This window comes from Callionymus lyra, chromosome 5 (assembly GCF_982586985.1).
Source record: "Callionymus lyra chromosome 5, fCalLyr1.hap1.1, whole genome shotgun sequence".
NCBI classification, from domain to species: Eukaryota; Metazoa; Chordata; class Actinopteri; order Syngnathiformes; family Callionymidae; genus Callionymus; species Callionymus lyra.
In genome coordinates, this window is record NC_141822.1 from 23,027,106 (window position 1) to 23,039,115 (window position 12,010).

At 40.2% G+C, this 12,010-nt stretch overlaps 1 protein-coding gene across 3 annotated transcripts in view; it reads right to left on the reverse strand.

Moving 5' to 3' along the window:
• Positions 1 to 2,091: 2,091 nt before the first annotated feature.
• The window catches only part of zranb3 (zinc finger, RAN-binding domain containing 3), a 78,695-nt gene continuing 68,776 nt past the window's right edge, over positions 2,092 to 12,010 (reverse strand). For all 3 annotated transcript variants that reach the window (XM_087791478.1, XM_087791479.1, XM_087791477.1), the window contains exons 19-22: positions 9,356 to 9,517; positions 8,899 to 9,091; positions 5,388 to 5,519; positions 2,092 to 2,627 (exon numbers count right to left, since the gene is read on the reverse strand). In XM_087791478.1, coding sequence (XP_087647604.1) covers positions 2,529 to 2,627; positions 5,388 to 5,519; positions 8,899 to 9,091; positions 9,356 to 9,517 — 586 coding nt within the window. In that variant the 3' untranslated portion in view covers positions 2,092 to 2,528. The remainder of the gene's footprint in view (positions 2,628 to 5,387; positions 5,520 to 8,898; positions 9,092 to 9,355; positions 9,518 to 12,010) is intronic.

Genomic DNA, 12,010 nt, shown 5'->3' on the forward strand with positions numbered 1-12,010 from the left:
ATATCCATTAATACTGTAACTCTTATCATACACATATACTGGTGTCTTTAAAAAAAATTAGGTAGACATTTTTGGTAGCTGCTCTAGAAGTCTTTTGCTGACATCCCTGACCATGTGTTTTTTAGGCGTTTGTCCCGAAATATAACAGATGTCAGAACTAAAGTCAGACATGGAAGCAAAATGTTTCTACTGTCAAGTATGCATACACAAAAACAGAACACACCATAAATAAATACATTTAAAAAATCAGAGGAAATATAAAGAATATATAGATAAAGAGTTTCAGGACTGTGGACTTAAGTTAAACTTTAGGTCCGACACGTAGTTTACCATCATATACTGTAAGGCTTTCTTAAAGTCAGTGGTCTCGTTTCATTTGACGGTTTAACTTCCACGATCAAATAAGTAAGTGAGAGGCACAAATTACTGCACCCACCTTAAGTATGGTGCCAACAGAATAGTGAACACTTTCTACGCATTGCTCTGTTCCAGGACTGCTTATTTGGTCGCTACAATACTGTATTTCAAGTCTATGCTATGTTGCCATGTTAAAAGAGATTGCCAGTTGTGATAGGTTGGCTGGGTGGCAAAGCATTATGGAAGCTGACAACCGAGAAGAATTTTGAGAGGGACGACTCCTCGTTTGAAATGTTGAGTTTGGAAATAAACGTCAGATAAATGTTGTTCAATTGAACAATTGAAAAACATAAATGGTCGTTATATTCAAATCAAAGTTGTTCAATAATTGTTGTTAATTTAAACAAAAAGAACTCTCGCAATAAACGAGGCACCGCTGTACATCATATTATACATCATTGATACACACACACACACACACACACACACACACTTCCATGTGTCACTATTCCATAATTCTGCAGTAAGTACACATTGTTCTTCATGAATGGAAATCTTAAACTAACATAATTAGAAGTATTTAGTTGATACGTGCAGCACTAGACTTCCCACAGGTTAGAGTCATTTACACAGTCAATTTAAGATGGCGCTCTATATCAGTTGCTATGAAACCACTTGTCGCGGTGAAGGAAACTTGTTTGATCTGAAAAAACATTGACTTACATGTATGGAGAGACAGGGGGGGGGGGGTGAGGAGAAAGAGAAAACCTCTGCAGCCGCTGCAGGCTGTGAGTCCATCTTTTATTGCTGTCATCACCTGCAGAAATAATGTTTTCCTCTGGGCCGTCCGGCTCAAACAGTGCCGGGCCAATAGTCTTTACCCAAAGGAGTCTTTTGGGAGGAACATGATTGTCTTCATTTGGCTGCTTCCTGATTACAACGTACACACCATTGTCTGCCGAACACACTTGAGAAACGGTTACTTTCCATGCATTTGCCACACGCTCACGCATGCACACACACCCGCACCTTATGGGTGTAATAAAACAGCAGATCAGAGTCATCGACTGCTGACAGGGACTGACACTGGATCCTGCTGTTGTTGGAAGGCTGCCTGGGAGATGTTCATTACTCACAAAGCTTGTCGGTTTGGACAGGAGTGGAACAACGGTCTTATTAAGTAGAGACCTGGAGCAGCCGAGGGGGAAATACACACACACCCACGTGCACGCCCACATGGGCTCCGAGGAAAGTTGAAAGCTGTGGTTTTAACTGAGACGGAAGTTTAGAGGCATTCAAAACTTTCTGGAGAGCCCCCCCTAAAAAAGAAGAAAACTGCTGAGTGTGTAGATTGTGGTCGCTGACAGACAAGTGATTCGTGACACGACAACATCTGCGACGTCAGCACGAGAGTGTGACGGACTTGCATACGCAGGAAGTGGCTGATATTGATTCAGATTTGGATGTCTGTCTGGCTCATTGTGCAACACACGAGTAGATTCAATATTCCTGACACCGCTGAACCTGGCGCCTTGTTTCCATAGTAACCCATCTCTCGGTGGCTCTAAACATAGCCCCCTTAACTGACTTTAGTCCTTTTCAGATCATCAAGCACGGCTGAAGAGGAGCTAGACGAGCGGACGAGACCAACAATGTTTCAGGCTATGGAAACCCAGGGCTCGTGATGACTGACTGATACGACCCGAGTCAGAAGAAGGTTTTTATTTCCCCGCATACACCCCCCCGAACCAGTTGCAGGCGACAATAAGAACATCCGGTTGAATCTTCTGCTGCAGTTTTAATCACTGAGACCCCGATGCATCTCTCACCTGCTACTTTTCTATGGTGTTTGCAAATCCCTAAAATAGCTGCACGTCTCCAAACAACCTGCTCCATTTCAGCCACAAACGGGGGGGAAAAAAAAGAGGCCGACATAAATCATACTTGCTGCACTTGTGACGGTTCGGGGACGAGAGCAGAGCCAGCTGAATTTGCATTTGCTTCATTGTTTTTAAATCTAGGATTCCACAGCGACCCGGCAGCACAATCTGACGTGATTAGGTTCTTTTTTTTCCTTCTCTAATCAGATGTTCAAAAAATGTCTCACTGGAGAATCATTACCAGTATTACGGATTAGCAACCGGGATTCAAGCGCCGACGGCGTTGAACCTTCACTTCCTGAAGAAAAATTTGGTGATGTCTGTCGCCACTTTGGAGGCTGCCGAGCTCTTCCTCGACTGGCTTCGTTCTTTGGCTTGCTGTGCTGTCCTCTGTGCAGGGAAATAAACAGAACATGATGTAAGAGGTTAAATCTGCAGAAGAGTACGATCAATATATTGAGCATTTCTAGATTAAATTGTCTGAGCGGCGACATAAACGGCTCGAAGATCCCCTTATCTAAGAGAGCAGCAGCCGACATCGCTTCACACATGTCGACGTCGCGGAACATTTGCTGAACCAAAGATGGGAAATAAAATAGCTATTTTGAGAGAGATAAATAAAAGCCAGTTGCTATTGTGAAGGTAGAGCAGAATTTGGGTTACATTGAAAAGAAACCCTGGTCCATGAAGAAATAATTTTACATGTATATATATTTTAATAATCATCTTTGTTAACTTAAAGTGATAGTTCACACAACATTCAAATGTCACTCATGTTCTAGTTAGATAATATTACAAAAGAAGTTCATTTTATGGGAAATGCTTCTAAATATGAGGCACAATGCAAACTAATTAGGTCAAAGTGTTTAATAAAGAAGCAGAAAAGTAATGATAAATTTAGATATCGTAAACTATTTTCTTTCAACAGGGCTTCTCCTTAAGTAGTTTTGAACTTGATTATTAATTAATTAAGTCACACTATAATAACCAATTCCTGCCAAAGAAAGAGATTACTCTAGGTATTACCTCGGACAAGGAGGTATTCAAAAGAATAATATTAAAGATTTTCTTGTAAAGGATATTTTACATTTTGGCAATGTTCTGGAGTTCCATCGGGATTTAGGATGGTTTGGAACCTTAATTTACTTGTATGCCTATATTCATAAAAACCAGCATACAAACAAAAACTAATCAGTCAAATGATGTTTTGGGGGTTGTAACTCAGGCACATTAAAAAGCTAATCTCCCCAGTAGCCCACTGGCGAGGACTCTCAATGGTAAGTTACGTGTCCCTGGTTCCAATATCAATAAAACTAGTCTAACTAACATAATCCTTGAATCTTGGATGTTCCTTTAGCAAGGTTGTTGTATGTTGTAAGTAAGTAAAGGTTATTTGTAAAGTGCCTTTCTAGACCAGGGTCACAAAGCACTTTAACAAACAAAAACAATACACAGTTCAAATATATACTTTAAAAGATCAAGACACATAAGACAAACACAGGAGTCCCAGAAATTCAGGGAAAAGCCTGCACAAATAACAATGTCTTAAGATGTTTCTTGAAGGAATAGCTCTGAAAGTAAGAACCAGATTTTAAAGTTGATCCTGAAAGAAACTGGCAGCCAGTGAAGAGTTTTAAGGATGGGGGTAATGTGAGTTATTCTACTAGAGCGGGTCAGAATTCTTGCAGCAGAGTTTTGTATTAACTGCAGCTCCTTCTTGTTTAGACAAGAAAATAAACTGTTACAATAGTCTAAATGAGAAGACACAAATGCATGGATTACAAGCTCCAATAATGTTTTGACATCATTTTCCTAAGTTTAGAGATTTTTCTCAGTTGAAGGAAACAGTTTCTGGTCAGTTTTCTACAGTGTTGAACTAGAGACTAGTCTTCATCAAATACAACACCCAGGTTTCTCAGGCTCAGTTTGACAGACTGACCTAAGTCACCCAAGTACTGACTCAACCATGGAACCTTATCATCGAGAGCAATAACCAGAGATACAGTTTTGTCCACATTTAGCTGCAAAGTGTTTTCACTCAGCCATCGTTTGATTTCTAGCAAACAACTGACTAAGCTGTTCAGCCTCTGGGGCTCAGTTGTGCTTTCTTAAGTTATGAAACGAGCACCTTGGCAGACTTGTGTTCGGAATGTTTTTTTTTTTTAAGAGCTGCAGTTTTTATGATGATAGTTTATGATGAGTGTTATTCAAGAGTAAAGACTACATCGTTTACACACAAGCTAAGACGCTACAGACTACTAAGGAATATAGTGCGAGTGACTAGGCTGACCTGCTGGAAAACACATACATCTGGACTTATGAAGACATCTACGACAAGGACGGATTTTATTTTCCTTCAAAGGGGTTTGCCACAGCAAGTCAGCCTCCTCCACCTTTACAAGTTATTATTTAAACCTCTGCTATAAACAAGACACATTTATTTTTTTCGGAATAATTAATCATGTTGAGACTTCAATACAAGATGGACGTTAAATACGAGCATTATGGATGTATTTGGCTGTATTTAAGTGTCTTTTTGGACGAAGATGCAGATGAAGAAAACCGAGCGTCAGTCGTTACATTAAAATGGACATTCATTTCTGTCTATAACTCGGATTACTCCCATCTCTTAGTTCGACGTGAGGGTGATGAGAAAATGTGTGACATTTGAATTTTGGGTGAACTATTACTTTATGACTACAACTTGACAGTCACCACTGTCTCCAAGAAAAATTCAACTATTTAACTTTAAAGCTTTGATATAATCTAGATATATACATTTGTTCTCCTAGATAAGCCAGTAGAAGCTTCACCGTCTTTATTTAACATGAAGGAGTTCTCACCTACGAGACAAAGCGCTGCTGGTCAGATACAAAGTCTTCTGCAACAGACGTTATACATCACCATGACATTCAGCCGCATCATGTGATGTTATTACTGGCAATAGAAAGCTCTATGAGGGATGGTGTGACTGTTGATCAATGCATTTGACACATTGCCGCCACCTTGTATGATCCGCCACATGAGTCACCGAGCGGTCTTGATATATAAGGATAAAAGAGAGGACCAGCCGGAGCCAAAAACCCGAACGTTAGATAAATTGCTTTTGCTCCTTTAAGCCCTTATAACTGCTAAAGCTGGCGCTCCTACTTTTTTGTGGCACACGGTGCAGAGAGTCTGCAGGTTGTCCAGCGAGCACTGTCCTCCGCCGCTGTACACCGGCCGGATGTGGTCCACTTGCCAGAAATCGCCTTCGACGGGAGCGCGGATCATCTCGTTTAGCTGGGAAAACACGGAAGCGTCAGTGTCTCGGTATCATGACCAGAACCTCAGATGTTTTTCTCCAAATTGCCCAAAACAAGCTGTGATTGCACCGGCCTCGCGAGTCATCCATCTATGCTGGAGTTAATTCTCCCAGCTGATGTGATGTCTTTAGCTGGGCTCGAGCTCGGCGTGAAGAAGCAGCACAGACACACACCAGATCAGTCATATTACGCAGATCTGTGCACCGCAGGGCCACTTCTGCAATCTGATTTACAACAAAAAAACAACAACGACGACCATAAAAAACAAATAAGTCTGCGGGAGAATTCATGACAGAGATGCACAAAGGTGACAGAAACTCACAACAGGAAATAATGAAAGTGCAGAAACAGGCATCTGATAAAGGTCTCAGTGTTGACGACGAGCCGGCGTAATTGTGTGGATCAGTGCAGCTGCAGCAGAGGCGAATCAATGACAGTGAACTTTAACTTTCTATTATCCATCAGATGCCTCAGGTGGACATAAATCACCAAAATGTTGTTGACCTACATATCGGGCAGCTGTAGTAAATCTCCCTGACATGGAGGTGGATGAAAACCACGGGAGATACCAGGATCTCACGCTCATTAGTTATGTTAATTGCTTTGTACTCGCCAGCTAACTACTGCTTTATCTGTATGGTGAGCACATTGAACAACTTTAGATTTTCCTCTCATCTTATAACAAATTCCATGGTTTCAGATATGAAACTGTTAACATTATTAATTAGCAAACAGGTAATTGCATTGTTACTTCTTCCAAGAATGTTATGTGATTGTACATTAATCCGTCAAAAATAACAGATTTTAATGAATTAACATGTTAACAATAGTACATGAAACAAAAAAATATATTTCTATAATTCTCCTACATTTTTTAATGAATGGTGTTTTGACAATCAAATTGCTTCACAACAGTGGTTCGGGGCCATCGCTTGCATTCATTTCCATAACGGCTTAAGGTGCCAAGAGGTTTTTTAAGGTGCCACAAAGAATAAAAGAGAAAACCGAACCAACCTTTCTGTAGTTTGGCTAACAAATTCAGTCTGTTGCAAAGTTGCTGAAAATGTAACAATGCTGTAATTACACTAATTCAACACTGGGGGAGCCAGAAACAAATATCAGTATTTATCCAGTTTCGCTTTAATATTAGAGATCTAAAATAAGGGGGTCACTAACATGTTGGTGCTGGCTGCCCTTATTGTAATTTTTTAAACACTGCACTTTGCATTCAGTACAATACATAAACACATTTAAACATTTTGTTGTCTTTAATTGTCTTTAATTCAGTGCCTTCAACAGATGTGAGGTATTCCAAAAGAATCCTCTTATGTTTATTTTCTCAACAACCGAGACTTCTCATTCCTTCTCATTTAATCCCTTAATTTAGTCTCTGCATATTCTGATAAAATTGGGTTTAAAACATTATATAATTCTGATTCCCACCTGGTTAGATCCAATAAAATGCAGCAACTATAGATACTTGAAAAAGTTATGGTCTAATATTTACAGATTTTTGATTCAACGTTATAAATCTATTTAATCTCATCCTTCAGGTTTGAAGAAACACAATTTTTGCATTTAAATTATTCAAAATTTGAGTTCCCAGTTATTGTATTTGAAATATTTCATTGCATTTAAAATATACAGACACTGTATACATAGACACTACACCAATTTACCAAATGCATTTTTTAACAACTCCGCAGAGTATGTCTGTTAGCAAAATAACTAAATAGGTTCTTTCAATAGTCAGGAAAAGCTTTAGATAGAATGTTGGATGTGCTTTTATCCTCCACTTGTATTTTGAAGGTTTAACTGCTCACTTGTTTGGCTTCTATGCACTGCTACTGATGTGCATGAACAGCAAAAACGGGAAGACCTGACTTTATAGAACAGCATTAACCAGCATTGTTATAACAATTTGATTTGACATTAAGTTCAAGTAAGGACTTGCAATATGAGCCCCTTGGCAGAGGTGTGCTCCGTCTTAGTGTAATTCAATGAACGGCCCGACTGTTAAACAAACGACGTGTTAAACATGGGTTTATTGACTAAATGATTACATTGCTCTCAGTTACGTCATTTAAGAAAGACAAGTTTGAACCATTGCATCAGTTCCCAAACATTCCCAGGATTCTGTTGAGCTTGTTAGTTTAGAAAAACTAATATTTGAAGCTTCATTGGAGCCAAGCACAAGCAGGGAATAAGACAAACTTGGAAGAAATGCTCCTGCGCAGGTGCTGTTGTGCATGTGATTGCAACTTTCCACTCGTGGAGATAAAAGAAGGGAAAACGGCAGATTAAAAGCAGAGCAATAGACCCGGAGTATGCGGGAGAACACTAAACGATTGAAGGTATTAGAAACCGAGAAAGGGTGATGGGAAGAAATCAGGCCAAAAATCTATTTATCCAGCTTTGAGTGCTACTGTGCTGACATTAAGGCAGCGAGCTGAATTGATCCCAACAGATTTCAAGAACCAGCCTCACACATATAAACACACACATATTCCTAAAGGCCATCACTCAGAACAAAACTGACCCTCTAGTTCTAAGAGCCATACACACATGCACAGGTACCTGGAGACACACACACACACACACCCACCCCCACCCCCACACACACACACACACACACACACACACACACACACACACACACACACACACACACACACACACACACACGACCCCCCCAGACTGAGCTGAAGAATGAGCCCATAAACTAAAAATTCTCCACTGCTGTGCCGTCTTATCATGTGGCTGAGTTTGTTTCCTCTAAAGCTCCGTGCATCGATCGCCACTGATGCTGCTGGCGGCGGAACTGGGAGGTAAGGATGTCGAGGAAGAGGGGGTGAGCGGATGTGTGTGTGTGTAAGGAGTAGGGGGGAGGGCGGGGGGGAAGCTTTGCAGAATAACAGGCAACCAAATCAAACAGGCTTACTGGTCGGGGCCTGGCACTGGGAAAAAAAAATCAATGGGCCCAACAATCCATTTACTAGGAGTTGGCCCCATGGAGTGCAGATCAACCCGAGTGTGTGTGTGTGTGCGTGTGTGTCTGACTCTGTGTTTGTCTGTAGGCTGTAAAAAAAAACTGGCAGTTTTCCTTCACGCCAAACTTAACAGTTAACAATGGAACCCATTTTGTTTACCAGCAGTTCAAACGGTGGAGAATTTACAGACAATTTTTCTATTATAGTCATTACAAGCAGCGAGAGAAACCAGACGATCGAGGAGAAGCCAACGCCAACAGGAATTTGTGCTCGTAGCATGTACATGATTCCACAAATGATTGGTGTCGGGGTCTTCCTATATCGTTTGCCAGAAAAACAAAACGAAGGTTAAAAACGTCTTCAGACCTGTTTGAGTGACAGCTGAGCCAGCCAGGTATTCTCCAGCATCTCCTTGCGCTGGGACGGCGGAGCGTTCCGGACCTTCAGAAAGAGGTCGTGGGCTTGGATGCCGCAGAGCTGACAGATGCCCTGCTCCACTTCCAGCACACGTGAGCGCATGTACGTCTGGTTGGAGCGCAGCTGGAACTCCTCTTGGCAACTACGGGCAGAGAAAACATCAGAAAACATCTCAAACTGTGAAGATTAAACACACGATTTCATTCACGTGTACTGAATAACCATGTTGACCCTGTTGACTCCAGTGTGAGTCTTACCTTAAGAGAAGAAAAAGAGGTTTGGGATATTAATTAAAGGTGAAAAGGGTTTTATACTGTAAAGATAAAAATGCCATTAAACTGTATATAAAAGAATATTTCAACTTCAGACAGCATTAAGTTTTAAAAACTGTAAAAAGTTGTTGAACCTGAAGCTGCAGAATCGGGTGTCCCACGCCCCTCCGGTGCTGGAGCAGAGCTGCTGGCAGGTCAAGCAAAGAGGGACACCATTACTGTCCACCGCCTGCAGGTAACCTGCATCAGGAGACTTCTGCTCTGCCTCCACTGAAGTACAGGCGTCCACATCCTGCCTGCGTGAAATAAAAATGCTAACATGTCAGATGAAAATGTTGCACACAACAGAAAAAAAAGATGAATAGAAAATGGATGCTCTGTATCTCCTCTTGTGTGTCATTATTATTACAGCTAACATGCTGATGAAAGATAGTCAGCCCGTACCTAGTTGCTATTCTTTAACCAGCCGAACTAAACGGATTTTCAATAACATGGATTTCAAGTTAGAATTAATGACATGCATGGTGGTTTTAAAGTAGTCAGTGTGTAGATATGGATTCGAACAGTTAATTGTGACACAAAAGGTATTACCTGTGCATCAGAGAATATAAAATACAGCTTGTAACAGTTGACCAAAGAACTTTTAAAATCACTATCAATTGAATGAACTTCTGAATATGATGACAATTGCAAACATACGAAGGATCATATGATTAATGGGGCAAAACACTTCACAATGAGTCACCATTGTGCTGACAAACTCCCTATAAAACAACTTTAGTTTTCACTTTTTCACTAAAGATCATCCTTCTTGTTTGTCCTACAGACAGCGACCAAACACTCAAAGGACAGAAACAGCTGCAAACACAGGAAACATTTCACAGAGGACGGCTTTGCAGACAAACAACGATACATATTGTACAATAAATAAAGAAATGAAATAAATAAATGAAGTAAAGATTAACAGTTTGTATCCACCACGTAATGGTTTTGTGATTGGATAACATTTATAAACAAACTATTACCTACAAAGATTCTTAAAATGCTTATTATTTAAAACAAAACGTAGATTCTATGACCTTGCAAAGGATTGTGGGAATGTTGGGAAAGCACAATATTATATGGTTTTTGCCATCTTTGCTGCTCTTTCTGTTTTAACAGCGGTATTCAGCGAGGCCACCATCTCTGTCAACTTGAAGTCAGAGGTCTCAAACTCAACTGGTCAGCGGAACCAGAGGTCAATTTTTGTGAAGACTGGGCCATAATCTGAACATGATTGATTAATTGGATTAATATTATGTATACATTTTTGAGTCATTCCACTGATAATCTGTCTAATTTAACTCCAACTTGACCCTTGTGTTATCTCTGGGTCAAGGTGACCCAGAGGCCCCAAAAAAGTGTTTTTTTGGTATTACTTGTGTTGTGTCTGGGTCAAGGTGACCCGGAGGACCAAAAACAAATGTGTTTGTGGTATCCCTTGTGTTGTCTCTGGGTCAAGGTGAACAACCTCCACCACTGCATATGTATTTATGGAAGCCAGGGATATAACACAAGAATGAACTATAAAAGCAAAGCTATGTAAATTCTTAATAATTAATAATTATTCCTTAACAATCTGAATAAAATAGAGTTAAGTTTGAGTCCCCTGATTGAACTGAAGATAATTTCTCGAACTCCTGTGTTGTTCTCAGTATTATCTTGATCTTTAAAGTATGTACTTTTTTGAGTATTGTTTTGATTGTTTAAGCGCTTTGTGACCCTGGTCTCGAAAAGCGCTGTATAAATAAATATTACTTACTTACTTACTTACTAATAAATACAAACAATTGTTCAAAAAAGAAGCTTAGCAGAGGACCTTTAATACAAAGTAAACTACAATAAGTAAGTAAGTAAGTAATTTTTATTTGTATAGCGCTTTTCTAGACCAGGGTCACAAAGCGCTTTAACAATCAAAACAATATTCAATAAAGTATATACTTTAAAGGTCAAGATAAAACTGAACACAACAGGAGTTCCAGAAAATCAAGGAAAAGCCTGAACAAATAAAAACGTCTTAAGATGTTTCTTGAAGGAGTCAGTAGTCTCCATCAAGCGCAAAGAGAGAGGAAGATCGTGTTTGTATAATCCACTTCCTCTCAAATACCAGGGAGAACACCCTGCCTTCATGTCGATAATTCAAGTTAAATCTTGTTTGAAAGTGTGGACACACAGTAGTTAATACTGCTTTGGTCGTGTTGAAGTAAATATGAGGCAAAACACAAACAAGACACAAATATGATATTATGTCAGAAGCCGTCACCAGCATATTACTCTTTAGATACTTCATAAGTGGTAAACTCAGACCTGATCGGCATTGACATATACGTGTGTGTAGAGGTGTGTATTCGGCTGTCCTTCTGGCAGACGATAGAGAGTTTGGGTGTTTGCCATGTTTTCCTAGTAGGGGGCTGGAGCCACATTGGAGGGGACAGATGGACTCAATTCTCTTTCCTCATGGTTTACAATTCAGAGCGACAGAGGAGAGGAACAAAGAGCCAAAGAGACGCTGCACTACAGAGAGAGATTTAATCATTGAAATACAGGAAAAAAACAACTTAAAAAAATGAAACCTTGCTGCTTCAAAGTTGAGAAGACACCCAATAGTGGAAGCACCAAGAGACTCAAGCTGTGCCAGGTTGTCGAGCGTATGAAGAGTAGAGACAGAAATAGTCGTGTTTAATGCCTTGCCCAGACTGCTAATGGTGAAATTCCAAGAGAAATGCTTTCGAGTGAACCGTGAAAACAAT